Source organism: Mauremys reevesii, linkage group 20 (genome assembly GCF_016161935.1).
Source record: "Mauremys reevesii isolate NIE-2019 linkage group 20, ASM1616193v1, whole genome shotgun sequence".
In the NCBI taxonomy this organism is placed as follows: domain Eukaryota; kingdom Metazoa; phylum Chordata; order Testudines; family Geoemydidae; genus Mauremys; species Mauremys reevesii.
This window is the reverse complement of record NC_052642.1, coordinates 5,354,157-5,370,157: the sequence shown is the minus strand read 5'-3', so window position 1 is coordinate 5,370,157 and position 16,001 is coordinate 5,354,157. Positions and strand designations below refer to the sequence as shown.

At 45.4% G+C, this 16,001-nt stretch overlaps 1 protein-coding gene across 4 annotated transcripts in view; it reads left to right on the top strand.

Moving 5' to 3' along the window:
- RAD51D (RAD51 paralog D) overlaps window positions 1-16,001 on the top strand; it is a 60,531-nt gene that overhangs the window by 12,439 nt on the left and 32,091 nt on the right. Inside the window, exon 1 of one of the 4 annotated variants that reach the window (XM_039507291.1) lies at window positions 2,570-2,710. The exons of 2 other annotated variants lie outside the window; for them this stretch is intronic. Coding sequence is in view for 1 of the 2 variants with exons in the window: in XM_039507290.1 (XP_039363224.1) it covers window positions 13,070-13,073 (4 nt within the window). In the remaining variant the exon portion in view is untranslated. Of the gene's footprint in view, window positions 1-2,569; window positions 2,711-13,054; window positions 13,074-16,001 lie in introns of those variants that run through there. One more of the 4 variants, XM_039507290.1, reaches the window with a different exon arrangement.

The following is a 16,001-nucleotide window of genomic DNA, read 5'->3' as shown; positions in this document are numbered from 1 at the left end:
ACCTCAACCTTATGTAACCTGCATTTAGCCAGAGATATTTAAAGCTACCTAAGCAATTTGGATGGGCATTGGGCATCCGGAGCCCTAATGTGGCTTTGAAAACCTCAGCATTATACCATGGACATGTGCCTGCAACTTTAACCTCATTGTAATGAAGTTTTGTGAGTGTTCTCAGATTCAGTGCCCTCTCGCATTTTCCAGGGAGGTCCAAGTCATTAGGGCAGAAATGGAAACGTCTCCAGGGGCAAAAACCAATTTGTTTCTTGGCAATTACTGTGCTCTTTCTAGCCACCACCAGTGCCAGTCAGAGGAAAGCTTCAGAGGTGAAGTGACTTGGTGGGAGGGAAGGAGGAGGGGTGGGAACTCCATCTAGCGGGAGCAAGTCCAGTGGAAGAAGGTTCCACAACTGGAGAGGGTGGACTGTGGGGAACAAGTGGGTTGGGAAGTAGGGGATGTGTGGTTGGAGGTGGGGGGAGAATGGAGGGTGGACATGAGGAACTATATGAAAGACCATCTCCAAATGTCAGGGTGACTATTTTGAGTGAGTGGGTAGGAAGTAGGCAGAACGGTAAGGAGAGATTGGAAGAGTTCTCTCCTTCCTTTCCTGTCTCCTCCTAAACACCCCAAGCCCTGTTGTGATATTTTGACTTGACTTCACAGCTTCCCCACACCATGTATAACAGTAAGTGACTCATCTCATGCACCCAACTGGGGTAGAACATATGGAAATATTTGAAAGCAAGGAAATGAAGAAACTCGACGCAACTGCTATTTCTCAGAGTATGTTTCACAATCATGGAGCGGTGATGCAAAAGGTTTGGAGCAAATTGCTAAGGAGAGAAGTCTTAAACCCCGTAAAGCCGAGCTATACTGTTACAAACTATCAATCCTTATACTTCAGGGAATAAGCTGCTCACCAGAAGGGGTCAGACAGAAATGTCCTTCCTGGATCAATGCGCTGAGTCTATTTGGTGTTTTCTGTCTTCCTCTGAAGCAACAGACACAGGCTACTGCTGACAGCAGAATACTGGACTAGATGGACCATTGCTTAGGATGGGGCAGTTCCTACCTTCCTGGTGTTGGCTGTAAGGTAAATGTTGGGGGAGGAGGGAGAGGGTGTTTCATGACAGAGATAATGTCCTGAATCTTCTGGCTGCATTTCAAGCACTTTGCACAGGAAAAGTGTGATTATAAGTGGCATGTATTGTTTTATCAGTGATGTTATGATGACAGGGTCTTGCCTTCAGCTGAAAGGTAGGGGCCAGTGCAAGAGGCAGGGTATTGGATTCAGCAGCCAGAGCCCCGTGGCAAAGCATGTCTTCCTACCAAAGTTGACTTTCTCAATATTTATGATGAAATCATGGTTGAACGTGGCTTGTGTCCTAAATATTATGAGAATCTGGCTAATCTTCATCTCCGTGCTCAGACCCAGCCCTGCTCTAATGCAAACTATGCACTGTGTTCCTTGTACAGAGTGAGATAAGGCAGCTTCGCTAGTTTTCCAAATGCAGGAGATTAAATTGAAAACAGAGGGAAAAATGCCTTCTGAGACATCCCTGTCAACAGAAACAAATCTGATGGGGGCTGCTTCTGCAAACAAGATGGTCAAATAGCTCCAAGAAGTGATCTTATCTTGCCTGTACTTAACAGTACCTTTCTGCAGGGAGGACTCAGTAGCAGTCACCACTGTGATTTGTGCATACAGCTGCAAGTTAGGGGAAAACCGCAAAGTGGCCAGGGATATTTAATATGCACCCAGAGCAGGCATGATCTCACTCTTTGCTCCCCAAAAGCCAGCAACAGTAATCTCAATGGAACTCCATTCAAAGAGAAGGAAGAGCAGCTGTGACTGCTCAGGGTCTGAACCCCCCCCACAGGGCTGGGCTTGGGTTCAGATTTATTCCCCCGGTTGAGTCCCATGCAGGGGTTCAAACCCCAAGCCAGCTCTTGCTTGGGGTAAAGGGTTGAACCCAGATCCATGCCCCACTGGTCAGGGGAGTCAGATCTTAGAGCCAGGTCCTGCTCTGGGGGGATGATCTTGTAGCCTGGGGGCATTCAGCTTTGATCCTGAAACAGGGCCCTGCCCAGGGCTATGAAGCTCCAGCTAGGTCCTGCCTGGGGGCTCTTGGAGCCCAAGGGGGGGATTTGCAGGGTGCAGGGACCCTGGCACCAGGCTCTGTAGTGGGGTGAGGATAGGGTGACCAGCTGTCCCAATATTAGGGGCTTTATTTTATATAAGTAACTCTACCCCCCTCCCTGGAAAAACAAATCCTGCTTTTCCACACTTGCTATCTGGTTGCCCTGGGTGACGGGACCCGCCCCTGCCTCGGGCGGGATTCGAACCGGCTTTCCCAGGGGCTAGTTATTTCCGCCCTGACGGTCTAAGCACGGCTCCCACCGTGAGTTGCGCTGCCCCCGCCTCCCCACCAGAGGTCGCTGTGGCGGCGCCGGCTGGCAGGGCCGAGGGGCCGCTCTAGCCCGCCTCTCTGTGGCTTCCGCCGCTCTGGCCCCCGTCTCTTTGGCTGGCTCCAGCCTGGGTGGGGAGTTGTCATAGCGCCGCCGCCGCGCGGGGCGGAGGGGGAGGTTCGGTGCAGCCGCGCGCGCCGTCCCCGACCCCTTCCCCTCCCCCACCCCCACCCCTCCCGCAGGGGCGGGCCCGGGCCGGGCCATACCGGAGACACCCCCCTCCCGGGAGCGAGGGGCAGAGCAGGTGAGGGGCGGGGTGCCCGGGGCTGGAGAGAGGCGGGGTGCCCCGGGGGCGGCAGGAGAGAGGCGGGGGCAGGGTGCCCGGGGTTGGGGGGCAGGGTGCCCCGGGGGCGGCAGGAGAGAGGCGGGGGGTGCCCCGGGGGCGGCAGGAGAGGCGGGGTGCCCGGGGTTGAGGGGACAGAGTGCCCCGGGGGCGGCGGCAGGAGAGAGGCGGGGTGTCCGGGGCTGGGGGCGGCAGGAGAGAGGCGGGGTGTCCGGGGCTGGGGGCGGCAGGAGAGGCGGGGTGTCCGGGGGTGGGGCGGCAGGAGAGGCACGGGATGCCCGGGGCTGTGGGGGGGGCATGAGAGACGCTTGGGGGTTGTGTGTGTGTTGGGGGGGTCGTTGGGCTTTGTTCTCTCTAGGGCGGGGGTGAGGAGAAGGGGGCTGTATTGCTGCAGAGGGGTTGGGGAAGGGTTGGGCAGCCCCTTAACAAAGGCTGGTGGGCAAAGCCTGAGATTGTGGGACTGGGAGTTAGGAGCTGCTGTGTTTCTAACCCCTGGCTTCAGTGCTGGCAGGTAAGTCCCGTTCCCGCTCTGTGTGCCTCGCTTTCCCCATGTGTTCAGTGGCCACAGTGACACTGACCCGCCTCGAGAGGGTTGTGAGGCTCGGTTGGTTACTATGTAAATGCTATAAGATAGTGGAGTGGTGTGTAAGTGTCAAGTGTTGTTATTTTGCCTAAGCTGTTTGCTCTCATGTGCATTTTATCACATCCAAAGGGCGCTCGTTTGGTACAATGCCAGTGGCACTAGGATGCTGTTTTCTTGATGTAATGGAGCCAAACTAATTTCTCAATGAATAACTGTACCCTTATAGTTGAAACACCCTCCCTGTTTTTATGTCATAAACAAAATCAGGCAAAAATTAAATATTTATCTTAAAGTGTAAACAATGATGGAAATGTAGCAGGAAGGCATTATCTGTGAGCCAGGTGAAAAGTAAAGGTAGTTTGACGGTTCTTCAGAGGCTTTTTCCTGTAAGCTAGACAAAGTATTGCCTATCTTGTTGGGGAAGTAATGATATGCCTTGTCAAGGTAGGCTTCTAACAAACATTACAGTATTATGTTTAATTGTAAATAAGTTTGAAAACTCACTTACTCACAGTCCAGTCTGAATTTGTACAGATTAGGCATTTATGGGGAGAGGGGAGCACGTGCAATCACTTTACATGTTTTGAATGTTGATGGAAGGACTCTTGCACTTCGTGACAGTTCATGTATCTTAATCTAATGTATCTTTATGATAGCAGAAGGCACTCCAAGACTGTAGAGGTAAGCATGATATAAGAACTTAGCTAGCCAGAAGAATTTAGCTTTACCGTTCACAGATTCTAGTAGTGTGCAAGGTGATGTTATGGAAGTGTCATTTATGTATTGTTTACTAAGACTCTGCATTGCCACTGACTTTTTTTCACACAATATGTATACGGTATGTCCTAGAGCATGTTGTGCAATTCTTAATTAGATTTTCTCTTTGGAGGACTATTATGCTACGGTGTATTAAGTTGTGTTACTCGCTTGGTCTTTCTCACTTGACTGGATCAATAAGGATCTGGACTAAGGGAAATACGTCTCTAGTTTCAGCACTCCCTTTCATTATGCTGGTGATTGGAAAGTACAGTAATTGTTTATTTAGGATTATCTTTCTGCAGGTTTGAAGGTAGTGGGGTTTCTTTTTCTTACAATAACTGTACTAACTGCAAATTGATATGGCATAGATGGCTACATTAGTCCTTTTTGGTTTTGTTTAAAATTTACTCACTATCATAATTTTCACGAGTACCATTTTATTTTGCCAGATCCAAATAAATTGAACCCATATAAGTATTAGCAGAAGAGTAGCGGGGGTGAACTATCTGTGTTTAAACAATATTTCTATATTATTTCCTGCATGTTCTAGATCAGTGGTTCTCAGCCTGTTTATCACTGTGGGTCACACATGCAGCTCTCTGTGTTAGGTGGGCCTCATCCACACATAACACAATATACCAGGAGTGGCCAAACTAACTGACCCTCTGAGCTGCATGCATACGATAATCTTCAGAAGTTCGAGAGCCGCAAGACACACACAACCTGCCCTGTGGGGCAGCGCCTGCTGGGCTGTGGGGCTTCTGTCCCGATGCCCCCACCCCAGGGCTAAAGTCCTTAACCCCGCCCCCGGGCTGCAGCCTCTAGTCTCACCACACCACCCCAGGGCAGAAGCCCTGTGCTCCCCCTTGCCCAGTCTTGAAGGTGGAGAATGGGTGGGGTGCCTGGGGGGGGTCCAGGAGCTGCACTTTAACTGTAAAAGAGCCGCATGTGACTCATGAGCCACAGTTTGGCCACACCTGTAATATACGCTACCTGTATGGCCCTGAAAATGTCACATGGGCCACAGCTCTGTGCTGATTGGGCTGTGGGTTGAGAACCACTGTTCTAGACCCTCACTTCTCTCATTTTCAAAATACTGTGTCCCTATAACAACTTCTGTGTTTACAATGTTGGTGGTGAGAAGGATTTGTGGTTATAGCAGCAAGCTGCACTATGGATAATCATAACGGGCTTTAATGGAACAACTGGGTCCTATGAAACAAATTGATCCAGCTAAATCCATTATCTTGTCTAGCACACTGGCCAATGCTGGCTGCTTCAGGATGCATCCTGAGAGTGACTGGGGACCTGTCTAACTATAGAGTAGCGTGGTTTGGACATTTCTTCTGTCAGTATTAATCAGACTTTAGTGAAAGCAAATTTGTCTTCCACTGTCATTTATGTCTGTAGATAAATGTTTGTTTATTCATGCCTTTACTGAGGTGAAATAGAATAACTCAGGTTTCCACAAGAGTTACGCCCTTTGAATGGAGTGTCCCTGTACTCTCTTCTTTTTTATTTATTATAATAATAAATCTTTGTTGTTGGCTTTGGAAGTATATGCTTTTAATTTTTGTAGCTAAAGATGTACTGATTACTTGTAATACAGTAGCCTTGTAATTCAACCCACCAAGTTTGTTGGTTTCATTTACTTATAATGACCAAGGGTGCGCAAACTACGTCTCGGGGGCCACATCTGGCCCTTCAAACGTTTTAATTTGGCCCTGGAGCTCCCGAGGTGGAGTGGGGTCTGGGGCTTGCCCTGCTCCCCACGTGCCGTGGCTCTGTGCGGCTCCCGGAAGCAGCGGCATGTCTCCCCTCCGGCTCCTACGTGTAGGGGCAGCCAGGGGATTCCACACTCTGCCCTGCTCCAAGCACCGGCCCCGCAGCTCCCATTGACCGGTAACTGTGAGCATGCATGGCCGACCATACAATTTTCATACCCAGATGTGGCCCTCAGGCCAAAAAGTTTGCCCACCCTTGACCTAGACTGCAAATTCCTTGGGGACTGGGACTGATTTAAATTTATGTTCAGTGCCTAAATATTTTGAAAGGAATATTAAATCTAATGTTTCAGGCCTTAAGCTTGCCTCTGTAGAGATCATGGTGAAACCTCATGTTGAGGCAGGCTATCCTACAGCTGTCTACTGTGGGGATCATACACCTTCCTCTGAAGCACCTGGTTAGACTTACTCAGTTTCTCTAAACTGGACGTGAGGCTCATCGATCTGTAATTCCTGGAAATTTCTCATGGCTTTTTTTCTAGAAGATACATTTCCACATTAGTGACTTTCAAGTCTTTAGAAACAATTGTTGCTTATAGAGACAGGATGCATCCTTTTCAGTATCTCCCAATATCTATTGAGTACCTAGTTATTTACTGCATTTGAGTTTCTCAATTTGCTCTAAAATACTAATTAGATTTCCTTTTTTTGGTAAAGCCACACTGACTTCCTATGTCAGGTAACGTTCGAATAGGAATTGGTGTGCCTACATTTGTTTAGCTTGCCCCAAGAGCTAAACTACGTAAGCCAGGTTTTAACCTATCTAAGAGTGCTCACACACAAAAATGCATTGATTTAACTACATTAGTGCAACATCACACTATTAGGTACACTAGTGCAACTTGTATGTGTAGATCAAGTCTACGTTGATATTGTCATCCTCCCTTGTCAGTCTCAAAACAATCTGCTCTAAAAACAGTCATTTTATGGCATCAGTAAATCGCTTCTTAATACCATACTATACCATTCAGTCAGTTTTCTGGTTGTTAAAATCACCCACTGTAAACATTTGCTAATGAGAGGTTATTTATAGTGCTTTCTGTTTATGCGCAATGATGACATGCTTTGTAGGCTTGCATCATGCATTCATAGTTTTCTTACACATTCACGTCAATATTCCTTGGGAACTTTTTTTCTCTGTAGATAGCGGTGGCTCAGGCTAGCGGCTGAGCAATGGAATTCTTTGGATGGGAGGGGTGGTCAGTAGCAAGTTAAAGCTGCATTGTACTGTGCAAGTAATGCATTCTGATACAACACAACTGGTAACTCTGCTGTGGTCTCAGTGAGGAGTCCTTCCTATAAAGAGTTGGATTGGTGGACTCTTTGTCCTTTAACTATTTGCAATGAGCTACTTTTATTCATCACATCTCTAATGGGGTCTTCACAGGTACCTGGTTTTGTAATTTTGAACACAAATGGGTCCTGGAGTCCCAAAATATTTTTTTTAAAAAATGATCAGTATCTCTATAATTATAGGAAGATAAATGGCTTCTGTGTTTAGACAATTAGCATTTTTCTCATGTGAATCCAGGGAACTCTTCCCATATGTGCCTGACATTCTAGGCTAATTGCAGAGATGGGTGAAATGTGAAGCTTAATAGATTGTTGGAGGTTTTTTGGGGGGTGGGCTGGTTAAACAATAATGAAACTGTTAGATGCCTGCAGGGAAACACTGCTGCCTGTGTGTGGACTTTGCACTGGAGAAAGTTTCAATTGTTCCCAAGCAGAGCTAGCTCTAAAATGTCGCTTTTGTGGCTGCTAGTAGCTTAGTAGTCTAAATGACTGACTCTCTTGAGGCCATTATACAAGCATTGCAAAATATTTTTGGAAACAGTTTATTTTTCTGATTCAAATAAAGCTTTGTCTTAAATGGCCCTTCCCACTTTATACTCAAAAGCCTAGAAATTGACGGAGATAATTCTTATGTTTTTTAACTCACAGAATGCTGCAATTAAAAATTCAAGTTCTTCAAACTGGAGACTGATACTTGCATAGTTCATGCCTTGTAGTTTTAAAAGAAATTGAAAAACTTGTCAGTTGTTGCATGTGATCACTTGTTTCCTTATAAGATCAGTCAGCTTCTGGTCTGTGTCGCTGTTTCATATTCTTTTTGTGCACAGGGACATCTGTTACCATAAGTAAGTGCAAGTTTACACTACAAAATTAAGTCGACCTAAGTTACGTCTACGTACAGCCGCCACAGTAATTAAATCACTTTTACATATCCACAGTACGCTCCTTGTGTCAGTGGTGCATGTCCTCATTAGCAGTGCTTGCACTGTTGCAGAGAGCAGTGCACCGTCTGTAATTACCCCATTGTGTAACTTGCCACCATCTAGCGCAGAGTGTTTTGGGAAGGGTTTGCACTGCCTCTTGGGGGGAAATGAGACACACAGGGCTGACTGGGAACATGGTGCAGTTTTCTCTAACCCACAATTTTATCTCCATCCCATAATGTTTTGTGCCTCTTTTCAAAAGCCCCACAAACCCACTCATCCTTCATCTGTGTGAGAAGCATGGATCCTGCACAGCTTTTTGTTGTGATGAGCCTTGCGAGCATGGCGCGCCTGATTCTGCAGTATTTGCAGAGCTGCCAGAGGAGCTACAGGGAACATGACGACTCCTTAGAGGCTAGGTTGCTGTGGGACATAGAAAGAAACAAGTCAAGGTGTTGGATTCACAGAGCAGTTGCAGAGGTGGAGTACTGGTTTGGAACCTGAAAAACAAGCACTGACTGTTGGGACCACCTTGTTATGCAGATATGGGATATCTAGCAGTGTCTGCAGAATTTTCGGATGTGCAAGGCCACATTCCTGGTGTGTGTGTGTGTGTGTGTCGCTTTCCCAAGCCCTCCAGTGGAGCGACACCAAAATGAGAGCTGCACTGACCATGGAAAAGCAAGTGGTGATTGCTAGTGATCAGTTGGGAATCAATTTGGAGTAGGGAAATTCACTGTGGGGGTTGCTGTGATGCAAGTGTGCAGGGCCATTAACTGCGTCCTGCTATGAAGGACTGTGACTTTAGGCAATGTGTAGGACATAGTGGATGATTTTGTACCAGTGGTGTTCCTGAACTGTGGTGGGGCAATAGATGGCATGTGTATCCCTATTTTGGCACCAGACCACCTTTCCACAGAGTACATCAACAGAAAGGGCTACTTTTCTATGGTATTGCAAGCATTGGTGGATCACCAGGGATGTTTTACTGACATCAATGCAGGATGGTAATGGAAGGTGCATACACATGCATCTTTAAGAACATAGGCTTGTTCAGAAAGCTGCAAGTAGGGACTTTCTTTCCAGACCAGAGGATTACCATTGGGTATGTTGAAATGCCAGTAGTGATCCTGGGAGACCTAGCCTACCCCTCACTCCCATGGCTCATGAAGTCATACATCAGCCACTTCAACAGCAGCAAGAAGCGCTTCAGCTACAGGCTCAGCAGGTGCAGAATGACAGTTGAATGTGCCTTTGGCTGTTTGAAAAGCTGCTGGTGCTGTCTACTCATGAGATTTGATCTCAGTGGAAAAAAATATCCCAATGCCTGCTGTGTGCTTCATAATATCTGTGAAGCAAAGGGGGAAAAGTTTCTGCCAGGGTGAAGGGCGGAGGTGGAATGGCTGTCTGCTGATTTTGAGCAGCCAGATACCAGGGCTATAAGAAGAGTTCATCAGGGAGTCTTTGAAACACCATTTTAATAGTGAGCCACAGTAAAGTATGTTGCTGTAGTGTGCTGTACCTGGCACTGTTTTTTTTTTTTTTTGCACCCCGGTATGAACCCTGTAATGAGCGCTCAGTGTGTAGTAATATAACATTGCAAATGAATGTACCTATTGCTATTATCTGCGAATGATGTCAGACCCAGCCAGCATATGTTGTAAACTAATAAAGATGAATTAAGTTTCCATAAATAGACTTTTATTCCAAACCCATGCAGACAGATTTATAACAGAATGAAACATTATAAATACAAGGAAAAGAACCTTTGAAGGGGAAAGAAGAGTCATTTTCATTTCACAAACACATACACCAACTGTCTCTCTCTCAGGTCTGTGTATGTGTGCCTGTGATTGCCTGTACCCTCCCCCAGGGTGGAGTGATGGGGTAGTGCATCAGCTCTGGATGTCTTGGGGATGTGTGGTATGTGTGTAGGGAGGTCCCGGAATGCAGCTATCTATGGGCTGCAGAGGAAGGCGAGCACAGATCTGTTGAACCTGAAGATCAACAAGAGTCTCCAGCATCTCTGTTTGCTGCTTGAGAAGTGCTAGCATCTCCTGCTGCATGTCTCTCTCCTTTTCCTTTGCTTTTCTCCTCTCCACTCTATCCCTGTCCATTCTGTCCACGAGGGTGATCCTCCAAGCCTTGTGCTCAGTATCTGAAGCACCAGAGGCTTGCAGGATCTCTTGAAACATGTCACTACATGTCCTCTTCCTCCTCCTTCTTATCTGACTGAGCCGCTCCACTGGTGTGGATGGAGAGACCCTCAAGGTCACATTTCCAGCTGCAAAAGATACAGTGCACAGAGGTACTATTGAGAGTGTATTCACAAGATAAACGGAAACTTGGTATGCTGAACTCACTCCCCTCGATCCACACAAGTTACATTCTCACTTCTCCTAGGGATTCATAGAGCACAGTGACTGTCCCAGCCATGGTGAATACGGCCCAAAGGCAGGGGGTGAGTTGGGACAATAGGGGTGTGGTAGCGCATGGGCATGACTATACGTGGTTAGAGGAATTGAACTGAATACTGGCACCGTTTTCCACAGGCAGTGGTGATTCTAGCTGAGATCTCACTCCTGCAGGTAACGGAGGCTGAAAAGGAACAACTCCTGCATGTGTCTGTCTGCAGATTGGGACCCTATGCTGCTAGCCTGTGTGCTGCAATGGTGCCTGCTGAAGTAATTGCTGAGTGGCGTGGGAAAGTGTCCTACTGTGGCAGAAGAAAGAAGGCAGCCCCGCCCAGAAACCTTCAGCAGAGGATTGCAGATTACCTCCTGGAAAGTTTCCTTGAGATCTCTATGGAGGATTCATGGGACATCCCCGTGCACATAAACTCTTGTGCAGGGCCCCCTCGGCCTAATTGTACAAGGGAGTGAGACGCAGATAACCAATAGAGGCAAAGTTTCTATTTCACAAGCATGATTTAAAAAAGAGTAAATGAACAGATGTCCCTGCAGTTCTAAAGCAAACTGCCCACTTACGAGAGGTTCCTTCCCCTGCATTAGGCTCGCCTATGCTGGACTGCAGGGACTAGTTCGACTGCTCTGGAATAAACAGGTCCTGGCTCGCTTTACCACTGGATCCCCCGATCACCTGTCCCCCATACTACTACTCCCTCGTCCAACACCACCACCTCACTATTCACTCTGGGGGCCCATGACTCTGACTCCTCTGAAGTACCACGGGGCTCTTGGATGGTCTCCGCCGAGGATGGCATGCAGCTCTTTGTACAAGTAGTGTATCTGTGGCTCTGCACCAGAGCAGCTGTTAGCGTCCCTTGCCTTCTGGTATGCCTGCCTCAGCTCCTTGGCTTTCACATGGCACTGCTATGGGTCCCTCTTTTAGCCCTTCTCCCTCATACCCTGAGTGGTCTGCTCGTAGATATGGGTGTTTCTACAGCTGGATCATAGCTGTGCCTACACAGCCTCCTCTTCCCACAGACACGAGAGATCTGCCACCTCCTGTGTACTCCAGGCAGGTCTGCAGCGTGTAACCAGCATGGTCAGCAGTTGCTAGGTGAGCAGAAAATGGAATTTCAAAAATTTGTGAGCATTTAGAGTGGAGGGGTGTACACCTGTGTGCCTGGCTGCTGGGCAACAAAGTTCAAAATGGTGACCATGGCGGTCACAGTAGGGCATTGTGGGACATCTCCCAGAGGTCACTAAAATCGACACTGACGCTGCGTCGACCTAAGAGTGTCGACCTAAGCACTATGCCTATCGGGGAGGTGGAGTTATTAAGTTGGTGTAACGGGCGAGTTACATCAGCAGGAGCGACATTTTAGTGTAGAGGCTTACAGAATTAGGTCAACATAAACTGCCTTATGCCAGCCTAACTCTGTAATGTAGACCAGGCCTAACCCTATTTATTATAGAGACTTCTTTTACACAGAGGGGAACTGCAAGACTCTGGATGCAGGCACTTTTACAAAAAGCAGCTTACTCTAACTTGCTTGACTATTTTTGTGTTTATGCCAAGACTTTCCCCCTCCCAACCTATCTTTTTTTTCTTCTGTTTAATCATTGAAAGCTCACAGTCCTCTGTGTATGACATCACTATACTGCCACAAAAATTACACAAGTCATTAAATGAGTATTGTGACCTCTTTCTAGGATGAAGTGAGAAATGGCTAAAAGGTGTTCTTACATTTACTTGCCACTGATGCTCTTAAATAGACTGGAGCTCTAAAAGTGAATTGAAATATTTAAAAAATGTAAGTAATTATGTATATTGAAATATTACAAATAATTAATGCATTTTGGAGCAAAATACTTGGAAATCACTCTTCTTTTGGGTGCTCCCACCTCGGCTTTCGGATATCCTTGTCTAGTGCTACAGTTAATGCTGGTAACACCTTAAAGCTGTGTAAAGAATGTCTTTTACCTGATTGCTGTAGAGGTACTGATGTCATCTCTGAACGCCTGTTTTAGTGAGTGAAAATCTTTGTAATGTAAGTCTGTGTGTTTTTAAAAATTTGAGATCTCAAAAATAGCGTGTTTGATATTATTTATGCATTTCCATTCTCTTGACTCTCATCCATTGCTTTACATGTAAGATCGCCCTTCCCACCGGTGATGACATTTTAAGTGATTTACATGTCCTGTGACATTTCCGGAATGCCAAGCCCTTAGAGATGTGTGTGTTCTTATCCTGATGGCTGCATGTTACTTCTATGTTTAATTCCAAAATAAATGTATGTTTTCAAAGTGAAGATCCATCTTTATGTAAATAGGCAATTCTTAATGAGCCATCAAGTTCAGAAACTAGAAGTCAGACTGGATATAAATTAATTTGATGTTAAAAGGCTGTTTGGCTAAAAAGACAACATAATATAGCGCTTTTTAATGTTAGAACTGTCATCTGTTTTTTGTGTTAGGATGCCAGATAACAGCTGTCATTTCTGACCCACCACAGAATGCTGCCTGTGCATAGGAAGAGATTAAATTGACATCTTTAGTTGTTTTAGAATCGAATGAGTAAGTACACTGGGTCAGTCAAAAGTTATGTTTACAAGAGTGAGAGAGATTTTCCCAAGAGAGAGAGAAAACAAGATAGAGATTTTCCCAAGAGTGAGAGAGAACTCCTGCCAACTTTCATGATATTTGGTGTTTTTCTTTAAGCCCCAATTCCAGAAATCATTATTATTTGACAATCTCAGCCATTGTCTCCCGTCCCCCTCCCAAAATCAGCTTTCAGGGTTGCCAGGAAGAACTTGAAAATGTGACTCAAGAGTACCCTAAAGTTTAAGAACCAGAAGACAAATAAAACTCCACAGATTTTTTAAAAAATATCTCATTATTTTTAAGCCACTCATGATTTTGAGGGTGTGGGGTGTTGTTTATGAGTTTTGAATGTCTGGAGTTGGCAGTACTATATCAGGTTGGAACTAAAATATGAACCCGTTCTGCCTAATGACTTGGACTATATATGAGGGATTTACTCTCCATGATATAGGTCTGGAATCTCATTGATGTTGGTTATTGTGGGACACTTGAAGTGATCAATAGCTACTATCCTCTCTATCTTTTCTAGAATTGTTGGTGTGGCTTTTGAATAACTTGGCATGGTGACTTAACCCGGTTTGTCAAATTCATGTTATTTACTGGGCATGCCTCTATGCATGCATCTTGTATAACCAACCACTGTAATATTGAAATACAATTTTGCGGGGATATGCGTTCCAGTACCTTTGGTGAATCATAATTCAGAACTGCAGTATGATTTCCTTGTGCTCCTCTTGACATTCTACATTGATTTTTGTAAAGTATGTACCAGATCACTGTAGTGTTCCACCGTAGTACAGGTGCAGTTGTTACACCATGCAGGAAATAAAAAACTTAGAAATCAATTTTTATTTCTTGCCAAGGTTGTGGGTTACCAGTGTTTTGAAACTGTTACTGGTCTTCAGAGCGTTTGTACTGATCTGCCAGCTAAGCACCTCTGGGTAGGTCTGTACTGCAGCTGGAGGCGAGCTTCCCAGCCAAGGTAGAAAGACTGGAGCTAGTGTTGTAAAAATAACTGACACCCTAGGCTTGAAAACCTGAGCCTCAGAGTTCACACTATTTTTAGTGCCCTAGCTAAAGCCCTCCTAGCACAAGTCTGTCTGCCTGGGCTGGGAAGGTCGCTCCCGTTTGCACTGTATACATACGTGAAGTGCAATGTTTCCACAAGATTGTAGCGATGGTATCTTTCAAACTGCTAGGTACCTATTACTGCTTTATACTCTTTGACAGTTGGGTTTGCAAGTTTCCAGAGGGTATAAAGCACTGGTTTTTAGCTCTAGTAGTTCACAGGTTACCAACCATTAATATCCTGCTGGAATTGAGATCGGAGAAAGACAGAGAAGCAAGATGGCAGTTGAAAATATGCTGTTTTAAGGTCATCTGATGCATTTTTTTCTAGGCCTGGAAAATTCTGAATTATATTACTAGAAAGCTGAGAGATTCAGCTCTGTAATGGATAGTGGTGTAAATGTCATACATCTACTAGCCCTAGTGACTTATATCAGACATCATATTCATTCCTCTTGGGGGTTTTCTAGCAGTTGTCCGAAACTGAACAGAGCAAATCTTGGACTTCAAAAAGTTCAGTGCTAAATGGATATTGTTTTTGGAGCTATAATGATATTTATTATTTAAAAAGAGCACACATAGAGCATAGCTTCAGAGTGTCTGCACTCTTTTACCCATACAGCACTACTGTATGGAGGCAAGTATTTTCATTCTGACTTTATAGATGAGAAAACTGATGGTATGTTTATAATACAGGGACTATACCAGGATAGCTATGGTGCTGTAGCTATGTTGACATAGCTCTATAGTGTAGACACTGCCTACACCACAGACAGAAGGGGTTTTTCTGTCATTGTAGGAACATCACCTCCCCAGGCAACTGTTGCTAGGTTGATGGAAGCATTCTTCCATTGACCTAGTTATGTCTACACTGGAGGTTAGGTTGGCATAACTGCAGTGCACAGGAGTATGGATTTGTGATACCCATGAGTGATGTAACTATGTCAACCTAATTTGTAATTGTGGACCAGGCCTGGTCTACAAAAGTTAATTCATTTGCCAAGACCGCACAGGGTATTGGAGTTAAAATCAGAACTAGCATACAGGATTTCTTGTCTTCTAGTACTATGGTCTGTCTACTATATCCAGGTCTCTTACCTGTTGTACACTTTTTAAAAAAAGGCATATTATCCATTATCTGAAAACTCAATTTTTCCAACCATTTTAGATGCTGTGAAATAGACTCTGCTCTCTTTTTGGGCTTGTCTACGCTACCTGCTGGATCGGTGGGCAGGGATCGATCCAACAGGGGGTCGATTTATTGCGTCTATACTAGATGCGATAAATCGACTGCTGAGCTCTCTCCCATTGACTCCGGTACTCCACCAGAATGAGGAGCGCAAGCGGAGTCGACGGGGAGTGTCAGACACCGCGGTAAGTAGATCTAAGTACATCGACTTCAGCTATGCTATGCTATGCACGTAGCTGAAATTGCGTATCTTAGATCGACCCTGCGTGGTAGTGTAGACTAGCCCTGTGAGTCATACTGAATGAGTAGTGTTTAGTTTGCATTTACATTTCCCTTTGCATTTCAGAGTCAGTTTGGGTATGATTTTCAGGTATATCTTGAATAAAACTAGTTAAGCAACAGGTTTGCTGTATTTGTAAATAACTAGTATTGTCTCTACAATACTGCATCCCTCTAATTAAAACTGTGTGCATATATTTCAGGTCTCATTCAATCCAGCCAATTAGAGTAAGAGCTCACAAACATTAGAACAAGCTGACATCAGATTTTTATCAGAATACAGATGAACAGCAGGGCTTTAGGTTATGCTTAAAAATCTACTTGAGTTTTATGCTTTGTTGCACAATTCTACTGCAGTATCATGG